This window comes from Lepisosteus platostomus, chromosome 9, assembly GCF_059453375.1.
Source record: "Lepisosteus platostomus isolate fLepPlt1 chromosome 9, fLepPlt1.hap1, whole genome shotgun sequence".
In the NCBI taxonomy this organism is placed as follows: Eukaryota; Metazoa; Chordata; class Actinopteri; order Semionotiformes; family Lepisosteidae; genus Lepisosteus; species Lepisosteus platostomus.
In genome coordinates, this window is record NC_142619.1 from 56,146,201 (window position 1) to 56,161,603 (window position 15,403).

The window sequence follows — 15,403 nt, forward strand, 5'->3', positions numbered from 1 at the left end:
CGAGCTTCTCTTTCTTTGACTTCCTCGCAGGCCATGATTTATAACAAGATCCTGCGCCTCTCCACCTCCAACATGTCCATGGGAGAGATGACCCTGGGGCAGATAAACAATCTGGTGGCTATAGAGACCAATCAGCTGATGTGGTTTCTGTTCCTGTGCCCAAACCTCTGGGCAATGCCTGTGCAGGTAACAAGATTATGGGCCCCCCTACTCCCCAGCAGCCCATTGGATCTCAATAGACAGACAGCATTCACACAGAGATTGCACGGTCTGTTACAAAAGCATTAAGGATAAATGGCAAATGAGGATCTAATAGTGAGCGCTCATTCAGTTCCTATTGCAAGAGGGCATTAAGAAGATAGGTATTTATCCCACATGAAAGCAGGCACTGCAGGAAAGCTCTACAGTAGCAGTGAGACGTTGTTTCAGCTGCCATTTCAAACGGAGTTTGGCAAGTAGCAATTGCCTTTTTTGTTGTTTGCCCTTAGAAGTGGCTTCTTCCTGGCAAGACCCGTCATGTTCAGCTGGTACCTTTCTATCACTGTATCCCCCCCTTGTTTAAGAAAACCTTGATGGTCTTTATGATGGATTAGATTTGGCTGAAAATTCAATATTTATCTGAGGGAAATTTCTGAGACAGATGCATTTACTCTGGAGTAGAGTTAAATCCCTTTGATTACACACAGACAGTAGTGACAGTCACACTACTTTTATAACTTTACATCAGAACTCATCTGGGTTGCTGTAGCTAAGGGGCTGAATTGAATTCTTTATGCAATTGAAAACCTTTTGAATTTCATTAAAAAATCCAATTATTTGCTAACTATGACCATTTTTAGCTTTAGCAGTTTGCAGTGTAGATTCCAAATCTAAAGTCTTACTATATACGAATGTGTCATGATTGCAAACACAGATGTCCAGAAAATGTGGACACTATGCAGGATGCTGAATAACTTTGCTGGGCACTGTATATTTACATATATGAAGACATAAATAGCACATGAAAAATTAAATGTACTGGCAATTTATTGCAAATTACTTTAAATGAAATAAACTTAATTATTTTAATTTTATCTGCAAGTGCAGGTTATTGCCTTTTCTTTGACATGCAACATCTGAAAGGAAAGCACTAATGTAGCTGTTAGTGAGCTGTTAATGTGTTCTCTACAGATCATCATGGGAGTGATCCTCCTGTATTACCTGCTGGGTGTCAGTGCTTTAATAGGAGCCTCGGTCATCGTGCTTCTTGCCCCAGTGCAATACTTCATAGCCACCAAGCTTGCCGATGCCCAAAAAAGCTCACTGGTAAGTATGCATTTGAAGAGTATCTTGCGTCTATGATCATAGATGTTGGCGAAAGGCACGGGTTTCATTAGATCAGGATATTAGAAGCACGCCTTTTTCTTTGGAAGACACTATACAGCATCAAACAAGGCGAAGAGTGTTCAGTGCCTGCTAAATCAAACATTGTTCTAAAGTTGCTATATAACCCCAAAAATCCCTTTTCTTGCACATCTGGATGTACATTAACTTTTAAACGTGGAAAGAAGAAGAAGGAAGTGTTTTTGTTTTTGCCATGTAATGCAGAGTATTTTCGAAACTTTGTACTTTATCATGGTGTCTCATATTGGCTTCTGTCCCAGGATTATTCCACAGACAGACTAAAGAAGACCAATGAGATATTGAAGGGGATTAAGCTGCTAAAACTCTATGCCTGGGAGAACATCTTCTGTGCCAGTGTAGAAGAGACCAGGAGAAAGGAGCTCATCAGCCTGAAAACCTTTGCCCTCTACACCTCCATGTCTAGTAAGAATAAGAGAACCCCAAAGGATTAAAAGCAATTTTTGTACCATCAATAATGCTGTCACTGTGGACAGACTTCACTAGCAGGGTGGTCTGTGGCTGTAAGAACACATTGAGGTGTCGCATCTGCACCCTCCTCAGAGCTTCTCCAGTTAGAGTCATGAGGAGTTCATAGAACAACAGTTCATCAAGCCTTTTAGTGCACCCAGTTTGCAATATGCATTTTAAAATTCTGTTTACTGGAACTCCACTCTTAATGCAGAATTGGCTTTTACAACTGTAGGCACATGTATTACCCCCAGAGTTTGGGTGAAAACAACAGCAAACATCTTATACAGATGTCAGGCAAATCTTAAGGCATATGAGAAAAATGCCCATTAAATAAATGGCTCTGGATTCCATCCTTATATAATTTGTTTGATCATTATACAGTACATTTTAAGCACTGGATTAGTTTGGTGTTGTTAAAGAAAAACATAAAACTGAAATCTAAAATTTGATCATTGATATTGATACATATTGACAATTGATACACATCCCACTGAGCTACAGCAAAAATGAAAATGTTTACAAAAATACAGGAGTGGTTCATAGGCAGTGAGTGTGAGATATATTGGAAATTGGCAAAAACGTAAAAGTACAGTAAAATAGTAAAGTAGGAAAAGTGTATTTGCTGAGCTCTTTGCAGGCTCAGTCCTTCACAACAGAACACCTTATGTGTCATAGTCACCACCAACACCACACAGAGCATCAGTCTAAACAACAGTGAATGTTCTCCAAATAAGGTTTCCACAATGACCTCTGTTGCGTTTGTCAAATAAATATAAAAATGTTTATAAAACAGATTTGTTTGGCACATTTTTGGGAATAAGTGCAGTCATTCCATGTTATTTTGTGAGGTATGAATATCACTCCTGCTGAGATATCAGTTAACAGCTGAATGGTTTGATAAACATGCACTTTTCCATGACAAATGTAAATAACTTTTGATCTCCTTTTTTACAGTTTTCATGAATACCGCTATCCCTATTGCAGCAGTACTAGCGGTAAGCAGATGTACAGTATATGTTATACTTTATAACTATGTATACCTTCCAGATGAGCCCATTAAAAATTGACTTTTTATATAGGCACTCCATTATTTTACTTGTTTATTGGTAGCTATTTTTATTGTTCCTCTCTCTTTTTATTGTTATTTCTATTATGAATCTTCTATAGGCCAGGAGATGTTGAAGTTGGAAGTTTCAGTCTGCCTTGTGAAAGAATAAATTCTTATTTCCCTTTGTGTTCCATGCATCAGACAAAAAATCAGGAAACCATTCCACATCTTACCAAAGTTTTACATGGCACACTCTGACCAAAAATAAACTGGAACCACAATCTTTTTAAATGTTTAAAATTTTTACACCTAACCAATGTGGAATGACCTATTATTTCTTTATGTTGTGGCTCACAGTTATATCTCCTTCTTGTACTGGACAGCATCTACATCAGGCCCCACATAGTGGAATACAGAAGCCTATGCTTCCTGATACTGCTGCGATTGTGGCTGTTCTAATCGGAGCTTAGATCTGCCGCAAATGTGTATCATCTCAGCACCAAGTTTGCTGATTTGAATGTGGCCCAGCTCTGATCCTCATTATTTTAGTTGAAATCTTCAACTTCATGCAGCGCATTTTGGAGGTAGCTGGTGCTGGAGGTAAAGCAGAGTCTTCTCCTTCTGCCTCACAGACCTTTGTGGCCCATGCCTACATCAGCAACACTAAACTGAGCCCAGCAGATGCCTTTGCTTCCCTGGCCCTGTTCCACATCCTGGTCACTCCACTTTTCCTGCTTTCCACGGTGGTCCGGTTCGCGGTCAAGGCTATTATCAGGTGAGGAGACGCCCAGGCCTGCACTAGTAGTGCCAAATAGAAAAGAGTGACAGTCATGTGGACGTCATGGATCTGGGCTTCTTCTGCTGGAAAATGCTGGAAACTGCCCATTTAATTAAGTTCTTATGGAGAAGTTGGTTCACCCACAGTGGAAAGTGATTGGTGATCAGATTAAATTGGAAAGTATGAGTGTCTTATACCTTTGGCACAAAACTTATCCCAGTGCCCATGACTGTAGCAAACTGAGAGCGCAAACGCCTGCCGGTCACTGCTATGATGGGAGATATGCCCCTGCTGATTTCTCTCCCAGCCACAGTTGGTGCACTGTTTTATGATTTGCTTGACTGGAATTGTGATGAATTACCCTGCTTCAAAATACAACCAGAGTATTGGTTCTGCATTGGGAATTTGAAAAACACATCTTGAATTAGGGGTGAAAAAACTTTCATCTCTACCTCACACTGACTCTTTAAAGCAGGGGGTCTCCCACTGAAGGCTTTTTATAGTGGGGTTTGCCCTCAGATCGATATCTGACTGAAAGGCGTTACAAGGGATGATTAGGCTGCCCCAATCCATGTTTGGAGTAGAGCTCCCCTATATTGTGGACATTTTTATAAGTCACTGTCTCAGGAAGTCCAGGAAGGATCCTAGTTTCTTACTTTTCTCCCCCCTGCCTTCTAGTAAGCATTATAGGAGCATAAAGGCATGTATGCTCCACATTCGGAGACTGAGTTCTGCCACTGACTACCACTGACTACCACTGACCACTACCACTGACTCACACACATATTTTTTTGCAAACTGCTTGTGCTGAGTTTATTTAAGTTAAGTGTTATTTAACTTTCTTGTTGTTGTTGCTGCTGTTGTTCTGTATTTAAGTTGGGTGTGTCCTTAATTATTTTGTATTGGAGCATTCATGCAAATAAGCATTTCATTGCACTGGACATGCTATTGTGAGGTTGAACATTGTTGACAATGCATGTGTGGCTCCACTGCTCTGTGTTTCTTCTGTGATCAACATGATCCTTGTGGAACACTGCTCCATCTGTCCAAGTTGCACTGGTCCTTTGTGAATGCATGCTCAATGCCTCTGTCTGTGTTTCAGTGTACAGAAACTGGGTGAGTTTCTCCAAAGCGATGAGATTGGTGATGACAGCTGGAGAACTGGAGACACGTCTGTGTCATTAGAGTCATGTAAGAAACACCCTGGAGTGGTGAGTACACCAACCCCAGTCCTGCAAGTTCCCCAGATAGTAAGATAATACTGATACCAAAGATAATTCATGGCACAAATGACTGTAAATGCTATTGAACAAGAGTCTACAGTCACACTGTGGCTTAACTTGGATTCAGTTATAAAAGGCAGCAACAATAAAAAAAAAAAACTATCAAATGTGGTTATTAATTATTCTCAGTTTGTTAAAGCACACTAAGTGTACATACACCAGCTAAACAAGTTAGCAGGACAATTATATTTAGCAACTGCACTATCTTTTAAAATTGTTACTATAATAAGCTGGTCCCTGCAGTGCTCTGAACTGGAAAGTACTGCTCACTAGTAGAAGCCAGTTGAACTTTTTCTGCTGGTAATTTCACTAGTTTTCAGTGCAGTATAAGCACAGTGGAGCCTCTGCTACCCTTGCAGGAAAAAAACTCGCTCTCCATCTCTGACTGGTACTGTACCTCATCCACTATGTTCTTCCAAAAACAAAAACAATATCCATGTTGTTGCCACAAAACCCTCACTATCTGATTGGAAAGGTGGTCCAAGTTTAGTTTTTTAAGCATGGTGTTAGTGCCCTCACTTCAGCAATGAATAAAGGCCACAGTTAATACAGCTCATTAATATGTTTGCTGCAGAGTGTGTACACTTCCCTTGAGTCTGATTTTCTTTGCACAGCTATCAGACAAGCATGCCAACAACAGAGAAAAACCAAACCACATACTATTCACTTCTTTTAAAATGTACTTATCTTGTTTTTTTCACAAAGCTCTAAGAGTGTTCCTGAAGCTGAATAAATACTATAAATCAACTAATTGTTGACCAGAATTGGCTGGACCATTCATTCTTTAATTCATTATGTGCCTTGTGGGAACATTCTATATTTTAAAGAAGTGTTATCTGGATGAAAGTCTTGCCAAAGAACCCCAAATTAGCTACTGCCAAATTAGATAAAAATAACACTTCTGTAATACTGAATGTCATCTATAGCACATACAGCCTGTTGTATTTTTTTTACTGTTTTCTGTTGCACGGCCTTACTGTCTCTGTTATGCCTTATGTATTTAGAGATTTAAAGACAAAAGCATTAATGTTGAGTTTTATAGATGTTGTCTTCAGGCAGATATTTTGCATGACCTCTTGTCACATGTTTTTAATAGCTCTACTCTCAGGCCTGGAGTACCATATTTCAGTCTCAGCTACAAATAATTATTATGACCTTTTAACGGACAAGCTAAAAATCGTAGCCTAGTTCAAAGCAAAAATGAGGCAAGACCACTAATTATATAAATTATATGTCATTTCTCATGCATTACTCATTTTCCAAGAAAATCAGTTCATTTCTGATTCATTCTTGTACCATATTGTGGTATTTTCTAATTGCTATCTACAGTACACAGGGACTAAAAGCACAGATTAAATACTGTCATGTTGTCCTTTCAGATGTTTTTATCCTTAAAGTTTTATCCTTAAAATTTGAAGCCCCCAGTCTTTTTCCACCATGACTACTGTCATGCTTGTAGGAAAGGTTCAAAACTGCCCTATAGTAACATTTGTCCTTTGCAAGATACTTTTTTTTCCTGATGTAAGAGTGCTCATATTGTGTGCTTTATTTGTTTGCCTCCTTCTTTTTAGCTTTATGTAGATGTGTTAGCAGGGTGCTTGTCCTGAGGTAGCCTGTCCTTTGCACAAAGCTAATATGGGGATCTGTTCTCAGGCCCTGCTGTTGTAAACACTGGGGTCAGAGGGCTCAGGGAAACCCTAACACTCTCACGTGCTCTCTCCTCCTTGATATTCAACAGACCAAGGCCATAAACAGGAAGCAACCGCTGAGGTATCAACTGGAGAGCTATGATCAGCCGGTGCGAAGACAACTGCGGCCCACCGAGACCGAAGATATAGCGGTCAAGGTCAGGAGGTCGTCGTGACAACAAACTCAGCAGCCGCATTTCTCAGGCTCTCTGGCGCTCCAGCTAGACAGCTTGGAGATTTCTGCTGCGATGTCTGTATCCAGATTTCATTAAGAAATCCTTGTGAATGGGGCTTCAGATGATAGCTGGGTCAGCTCAAGCTTGCTACTGCTTACCCATAAGTTTTCAGCTGCCCTGTTTTAATTCACTTACCTTTCCTTCTCATTTTTTTACATCATTTCCACTTGGTGAGTTATTTTCAGAACTGACTTTCCCCATTTAGCCTAAAACTGTTTCTATTTGAAACAAATACCTCATATATACAAAAAGCAAGCAAGGGGGGAAGAATGTTTACATACCCCATAATGCTCAGACACTAATAATGTTGTCAATGTCAATACTTTAATCTTCCCTTTCAATTGCACGTGCAGCTTTGAATGTCCTTAGTTTTAAAAGTTCATTTTTCATCCTCTTTTTTAACCAGTGCTTTACAAGTTTACCATTTTCAGCCTTTTTTTTTCACTCACAGGTGACTAATGGGTTCTTCACATGGGGAAGCAACTTGTCAACATTATCAGATATAAATATCCGGATTCCCACAGGTAATATGATCTAAAAAAAGTCTGTATGCTTTAGCAAAAAAATAATACAAGAAAGGCCTCCGGACTACTTCTCAAAACACGTCAGTATCACTGCATTTCTGTCATTACCTGCGTCACCTACACGATCACATACTTTACTTCATAGAAATGTGCTCTGAAAGACACTACCTGCACTCATATTCCTGAATTGAAAGTGTACAAGCGAAAATGGCATGTGTAAATAAATGCGGAAACTGAGGCATATTGATGTTTGTGTGTGTGAAGCTAATGAAGCTTCAATGCTTTTTGAACTCACTCTTCATTGGAGTTGCAGAAATGCCAATGTACTCTACTCACTCACTACTGTTTTCCCACACTCTCCTGTACTCACCAACTCCTTTGTACGTGCACTGCTGTCCTCACACTTGTACTTACACACCTCCCTCCTGCCTTTACTCACACAGTTCCGCAGTACTGACTACTGTTCACTCACTCCAGTACAGGAGCTCCAGTACTGGTAGGCACTGCTGCACTAAAGCCTGTCGGTGCCTGCTATCTCCACCAGGGCACCTGATCATGATTGTGGGGCAGGTGGGCTGTGGGAAGTCTTCCCTATTGCTGGCCATGCTTGGGGAGATGCAGACCATCAGTGGGAAGGTCTACTGGAGCAAGTAAGTATGGCAGTCCCAAAGGATAACAGGAGGTTCTTCATTCTTTTTCATGGCATCTCCTTTAGAATTCTGTTTCACGTACTGTATGATGAAAGTCGTTATGACCTGTGATGTTTTGGGCTTTACATTTCATGGATTTCCATTCATTGCTTTAATGATGTGTTCTCTGTGCGATTTATAAAGGCAAATGGTAGCAGATAAAGGCATGCTGGGGATTTTCGTCTAAAAGCAGTTTCATTGACAGGACAACTAATATGTGACAAAGGCATTGTATTCAGATATGAACTCTTTCCAAATGTTTTTTTTTCTTTATTTTTGAGGTTCACAAAGCTAACTGAAGCTGTTTACTTGACACCAAATGCTCAATGATTGAGAATTGATTCTTCTTAACTTGCTCATCCATGTGTTTTTTCTGTTGTTACTTCTTTTTACTTAGTTTTCCTCCTCCTAGCTGACGCTGCCTTCTTACTGTACGCTTCACCCAACCCCAAGGGTGTCTCTGAATGTCATCAGTTTGGTCTTTTCTCATTGTTTCTCTGGCTGGTCTCATTAAGAAAGGTCATCAGCTGCTGGACTTTTTTAAAACCTTGTGCTGTTCATGTGCTTCTGCTAAAAGAACCAGGCAGAGCTTGATGTATGACAGAGAGCTTGCTGGGCTTCTGCAAAATGGCTCAAAAACAAACACACATCTTCTGTTTGCTCTTGTTTAACATCCACTATTAACATTGAGACTTCAGCTTGTTTGTTTTTATAAACCATCCATTCTACATATCTGGATGAACATGCTTCAGATAACTCTCTTCATTTAATAATCAGCTGTCTTCAACGGGCAGCTTATCCATTCTTCATTAACAGGCTTAGACACCAGATGTGTGTATTGCTTATGTGCATTGTGTGTTGGAATGGACTGAGTTGAGCTAGTGATTAACACTAAATGCAAGCCCTTGATTATTGAGATGTGTAAACTATTATTATACTGTAGTATTATTAATTCAAACGTTAAAAAATAGTATCAAAAAAAGCACTTTATTAAATTCTTAAAAATAACAGGATCCAATCAAAGAAATGGAATACGATTGATTGCAAGAATAAGATATGAGAGAGATCAAGAGAGATGGAAACGATGTTAGACAGCCAAGCAGGGTAAGCCAAATTTATTGTGACTAAAACACTCAATAAACCTTCAATTGGCTTCATTCTTGTTATAACTAGTGAAATAATAATGGGACATTTCTAGATAATGAAAGGGAAATGGCTGCTGTACAAAACAAGTGTTTCACTCAGGTGTTCACTAAAGAAAAGGTCAAAAACATGCCTCAGGTGGAGGAGCAACAGGATTATTTATTAAAATGGTACTAGCACAGAGGAGGCAGAAGAGTTTTGAGCACTAGAATAGCTTAAGACAAAACTCTACAGGGCCCAATGATCGATATGGAAATAAGATCCTAGCGGATAGTCTACATGGATTTAGAAAAATTAGATCTTGCCTAACTAATCCATTAGGGTTCTTTGAGCAAGAAACAACAGCAATGGACACACCGATATTTCACCAAGATTAATTCTAAAATGGTGTGTACAATAGTAGGCATTTAAGGAAATGTATGTGTTTGGATAAATAATTGGTTAATAAATAGAAAAGATATAGGGGACAGATAAGGGGGGAATGCTGAAATGGGAAATGGGAAACGGGGTGATGTAATTAATGGAGCAGCACATGGATCTGTACTAGGACCACTGCTCTTATTTATATACTGTACAGTATGTCTAAATTCTGGCGTAGTTTGTAAACTAGTGAAGTTTGCAGATGATACCAAAATAAGAGAATTATGGTTAATCTACAGCAGTGAATTTTTTATTTGGCTTTATCAAATACTGTAGAAAAAGCAAATAAAATTCTTAAAGCTTTTGATAAAATTCAGTACTGCACAAGCACCTGGCAGATGACATTTAATGTATACAAGTTCAGAATCTTACATGCAGTAGCATAGTTCTAAATATAGTAGATAGAGCGCTAGCTATCTTTTCTTCAATTTACTTGATTGTGGCCTGATTTTTGTCTAAATTATCCATAAGCAATTTAGGATGAGCAAACACAGATGGGACACTATCACACACTCCCAATTACTTATGTTCCACACACATGAATGAGGGTAAGTGTGACATTTCTGAACTTGTTCATGGTCACTACTTACTGACCCCATAGAAAAAAGGTCTTGGTCAACTAGAGATCAGTTCGCCTGATTGGCTAAGAGGTCATATGGAATGAAAACCGGACCAGGTTTCAGAACCATTGGTCTAAATCTGCTCAGGAGACAGAAGGAACAACCCCCTCTGTAAGGATATTACACCACTGTGCATTTTTCATACTAATAAAAAAGCAACATTGCACTGTCTGCTTCTGGGCATTTGTTTTTTGTCCATATTTCACATTATACTTCTAAATAATCACATGAGAAGATTTAGATTTTTTAACTCAGGGAAGGCAACTCTAGTCCTCGAGTGCCACATTTGTTTCTGGTATTTCATTGCATCTCAGATCTTGGTGACGCAGCTGAACTTATTAAGTGGATAAAATGTCAAATTAGCTGTATTCCAGGTCTTAACTGGGTACTAATTTAAAACCTGCAGGAACCCACTAGAGTTGTGGACTAGAGTTGCCCATTCCTGCTATAAATCTTCACAGTAACGGTACTGAACCTGACGTAGTGTCTTCTATTTAGTGGGCACACTGTCCTGTCACACACTGATGTTGTTGCACATACTGCTACCTGCAGTGTTCCTTATTATTTCTTTACATTACGTATCTCTAATTATATTTATGCTACACTTTAATTACCCATACAGTATATATAATAGGTTTATTCCATGCTGAAAAAAAGAAAGAAAACACAACGTTTCGGCCGTGGAGCCTTCTTTAGGTGTATATATTACGTGTTAACATTGTAAAGATTCCATAATAAGGTAGAAAAAATACTCCTGCAAAAGAAAAAATTGCTAATTTCATTACACAGCTGTGTTTTTTAACAGCTGCTCCTAGTGCAAAGATTTATTTGGCCTATCTTCTTTTGTTCAAAATGGAGGATAATAAAGGGTTTGTTTTGATGTTTCCAAATTTTATGAATGCATATGCACTCAATGTCATTTACCAAGCTGTCACTGGGTAATTGTAGTGTATCTAGATGTTATTAGAGAAATTGAAACCAGCGTTCACATTATGCACCTTTCACTAACAATAGTCAATGTGTATGTTCTGTTTCTCGTTTCGTCTGCTGTCGAAACAGACTGCCTGAGCATGAGATGCACCACGAAGGGAACTTAAGGTATTTATTGCCTAATGGGACCCTTGTTTTTGTTTCTTTATTTTACTTTTTTAAATCTCTCACTCACATGATTATAATGTAATTTTAAGTCACTGCTCACTACTTTTTGTGTATTTAACTTAACATATTTTACGAACATGTAATATCCATATCAAGTAGTAGAGGCATTATTATATTTTTTACTTAAAGTATAGATACTTTAATTATCAGGCTCAATGTGATATTAAGGTTCTATAAGGTTCTATACTGTGAATAGCTCAGAGTATTAATTGTTGTTTTCCATTGTGAATCTTTTTGGATATGCTGCTGGAAAACTATAAAAGGACAATTTAATATTGTTGTATTGGTTTTCAATGCTCAATATACTTTCACTGTGTGTCACGGATGTCAGAAGGGCATGCCATGGAATGACGAGGAGAGCAGTAGAGGCCCAATGTGTAGTGGCAAAAGGGGTAATACGGAGGTTAGCCCAGGCTCAGGGGGGTCAGACGATGTCTGTATAGAAACCTATGCCCTCAGGCCACGGACGGGGGGCACCCTGGTGCTAGGCGGGTCTCACGACATCTGTACCCTCAATGCTGAACCAAGAGCAGAGCAGAAACAGGTAGTAAATAGGCTACACAACAAGACCCACCAGAAAGACATGAACAATCACAGGGAACTAGGAACAGGACAGAAGTAGACCGCCCTCTAGGTGTACAGGGCGTGACACTATGCTGTTTGCCTATGAGTGGTAATAATCCAGTATGAAACTGTAAATAGATTAATTATACAATACAAAGCTGAAAGCAGTCACCTAGTTTTGCATTTAAAAGTTCCTGTTATTTCTCTTTATGGTGTATGTACAGTAGAATAAGCATAGGTGTCTTAAATATAATTTATCCCAACTAAATTATATTTAATTTATCCCAACTAGTTTTAATTCTGATGTATATCTAATATTTTAAATATAGTATTGACATACTGATAGGAGCATTACATTATGACAAACTTATGACTTGGATTTCAGTTATGTGCCATGGTGCCATGGCATTTTGAACAAAAGCAGGATAACTATTTTATACAAATGCAAAAACATTCAGGATCAGATTGTCAAGCATTTGATTCTGAACTGTAGTTTTTTTAGACAAAAGTGTTTCATGATTAAGCTCAAGGTAAAGGGAGGTATTTATTGCATTCAAATGTTTTTTGTTCTGTTGCTTCAGTGACTCACGACTTTGCAGTGATGGAATCTAGTAATGGCACGCAGACAGCACTTAGTGTACTGGAAAAATGTCATTTGTGCAATTGGCTGATTTTGTCAACACTGTCTCCCCATGATTTATCATTATGACCTACTGTAAATCATGCAAAATGTTGAGCCGAGAGCTAAGCATCCAAGGCTTTCAATCATGTAGGATAATCACTTGCGTTCTTTTACCAATGGCATTTTTTTAAATTGTGTTTAAGATTGCTCAGTTACTGTAGAAAAAAAGTCTGTCTTTCTTTTCTAGCTTTTGCAAAAATAGTTATTTTTGAGGTAAACTTCTGATCTCCAAAGCCAGTGTCATGAAAGTTGAGAAGTGAACTTCTGTTGCCACACCAAATGAATGGCCTTCAGTTTCCGTGACCTGGCTTTTCCTTGGCTTTTTCCCTGAAGTTGTGACATCAACGGAAGTATCGCACATGTCCGCTACTGTGACTACAGCCACTACAAAGGGCAGGATGTAGACAGAGACTTATCTAAAGTCTAATTGATTTTCCTTTGAAATAAAAAAATAAACGTAAACCTTGAAGATGGTGGAGCGTTGCTTTTAACAAGAGCAAAACAGGTACATGTTTAAGATAACTCAGCGGCCAAGGGCGTCCACCCTTAACTGGCTTTGAAGACTGCTGGCATTTCTGAAACATGTCTCTGTCCAGTAGAATCCACCTAATATTATTTACATGACTTGCAGTGTACATGAGACGGAGCTGTCTTTCGAAGCCGACAGGAGGTACCTTTTAACCTTTATCTTCAGAAGTAAAGCTGAGTCTCAACATAAACCCTAAGTCCTTCCCCCAGCTCCAGTAATTGTCCTCCTGTTGTGTATGTGGTAGCTGGTAGTGTGTTTGGGAATGTTTATGCATACATGCTGGGAGTCTGTCTCTTAGTTTAAGAAGTGAATCAGTTTATAGGGTGAAGTCCTGCTTGAATGTATAATGTAAGTTTGGCTTTTGTAAGTGGCTTCCTGGGATTTTCCTTGATGTACAATTCCCATATGTATGGGAAATTGTTGTACTGTAAGTACCTGGAATGACCTATACAGCCATAATGTCAAAGTTTTTTTTTTAAACCCACCACCACCACGCCAACGTTGGAGGACTTCTTTATTTATTTATTTTTTTTCCCTGTCGAAGTTGATACCCTGGTTCCATTCAGGAAATGGCTGGCTGACATCATCAGTTACCTGCTTAGCAACCCAATGAGCTACAGTAGATGGGCCCGATGGCCTCCTCTTGTTAGTAACTTGTACTGTATGTTCTGATTTTGTACAAAAATAGAAAGAAATAATACATATTCATATAGCATAGATTAGTAGATAATATAATAAAAGAAAATATATATATATATTGTATAAGTGGGAATTGTATATAAATGAAATTCAAATACATTATCCTTTCTGTTTTTAATAGTTCCTCCACTAAACTGGAATGGTTCTATTTTGAACTGTTTGTGGAAACATACAGTCCTAATTTGGTCTGGTCCAATATTGGAGAAGTGTACGAAACATTGCCCAATTGCATAGCAAACAGGATATATTAACCACAGTCCAATCAGATGATCAGATTCATTTCCTGATTGACCTGAGTTAGACTATGGCTCCCAGCATTTTGCTGTTTTGAGGAAATGCAGCCCATGATTAACAAGTCTGGTACCTAGTCATTATGCTCACTAGGTCTGCCCTTCTACTCCTTTCTCATCATGATTTGTCTTGGATTGATGTCTTCCTCAGAAAAAACATTTTATCCTATTTCCGCCTATCTCCCAGTTTTTTCTAATGTTTTTTTAAACTTCAAACAGCAAAAACCGGAACTCAGTGGCCTATGCTGCCCAGAAGTCATGGCTACTGAATGCGACAGTGGAAGAGAATATCACATTTGGAAGCCCTTTCAACAAGCAGAGGTAAGTCTGTGCAAAGCTAATAGTCATTTAGGTTGCAACCTCTAAAATATTTTCAGAGAAAGAATAAAAAGACAAGCATGATGTGATTGTGTTTTTTTGCTGAGTCAAATGGAGTCTATGAGGGAGCCCGTGTGTTAACTGCCTTCCACAAAACTCCCCAAATTACCCTCTCATAAAAGCCACATTTGTGATGTACTGTATCTCATTGGCTGCACAATGCACACAGTGGAGTAAACAGGTTGTCTTTCATTGTGCAGAGATAAAATGTGTCTTTATGCTACAATACTAAAGTGACTACCATAAATATAATATGTTCATACAACATCAAAGGCTGCCATTGTAGAGGGTTCATAACTTCTTATACTGGCAATATACATAATAACTTCTAAAGAACTCGCACCTTTTTGTTCCAATGTCAAGATGAAATCCTAGTTGAACACATAAAAAGGGACCGTGCATGTTGTCATTGTTTTGTTTTTTTCCAAAACTTTGTCAACATGACTACATGTCTACGTGACATTGCGAGATATTGCATTGGAGTAGCCCTGGTGATATGTCATTGTTTCTGTAAGTTTGAAATCTCCGCTTTACATTATGTGTCTTTGGACATTACAAGACATTTGAAGGAGTGCTGTTACAGCTGGTCTCTGGACAAAACAGCCAAAGCTAACAGAGAAAAGGACAACACCGTACAGTAAGTCAGTGTGACTGAGCCAATGTTGCATCCTGTTGTTACAGGTACAAAGCAGTCATAGATGCTTGTTCCCTGCAGCCTGATATAGACCTGCTGCCATTCGGGGACCAGACAGAAATTGGAGAAAGGGTAGGAATCAAGAGTTCTGCTGACTCTGATATTTCTTTTTGGCTGCTTACCCTG

At 38.9% G+C, this 15,403-nt stretch overlaps 1 protein-coding gene across 5 annotated transcripts in view; it reads left to right on the forward strand.

The window, feature by feature from the left end:
- abcc9 (ATP binding cassette subfamily C member 9) overlaps nucleotides 1-15,403 on the forward strand; it is a 67,068-nt gene that overhangs the window by 15,578 nt on the left and 36,087 nt on the right. For 2 of the 5 annotated variants that reach the window (XM_088645732.1, XM_088645733.1), the window contains exons 8-20: nucleotides 31-186; nucleotides 1,171-1,305; nucleotides 1,644-1,806; nucleotides 2,809-2,849; nucleotides 3,535-3,677; nucleotides 4,783-4,891; nucleotides 6,702-6,809; nucleotides 7,339-7,411; nucleotides 7,956-8,061; nucleotides 11,343-11,381; nucleotides 13,319-13,357; nucleotides 14,425-14,526; nucleotides 15,265-15,349. In XM_088645732.1, the coding sequence (XP_088501858.1) occupies nucleotides 31-186; nucleotides 1,171-1,305; nucleotides 1,644-1,806; nucleotides 2,809-2,849; nucleotides 3,535-3,677; nucleotides 4,783-4,891; nucleotides 6,702-6,809; nucleotides 7,339-7,411; nucleotides 7,956-8,061; nucleotides 11,343-11,381; nucleotides 13,319-13,357; nucleotides 14,425-14,526; nucleotides 15,265-15,349 (1,299 nt within the window). The remainder of the gene's footprint in view (nucleotides 1-30; nucleotides 187-1,170; nucleotides 1,306-1,643; nucleotides 1,807-2,808; nucleotides 2,850-3,534; nucleotides 3,678-4,782; nucleotides 4,892-6,701; nucleotides 6,810-7,338; nucleotides 7,412-7,955; nucleotides 8,062-11,342; nucleotides 11,382-13,318; nucleotides 13,358-14,424; nucleotides 14,527-15,264; nucleotides 15,350-15,403) is intronic. The other 3 variants (XM_088645735.1, XM_088645736.1, XM_088645734.1) reach the window with 2 other exon arrangements.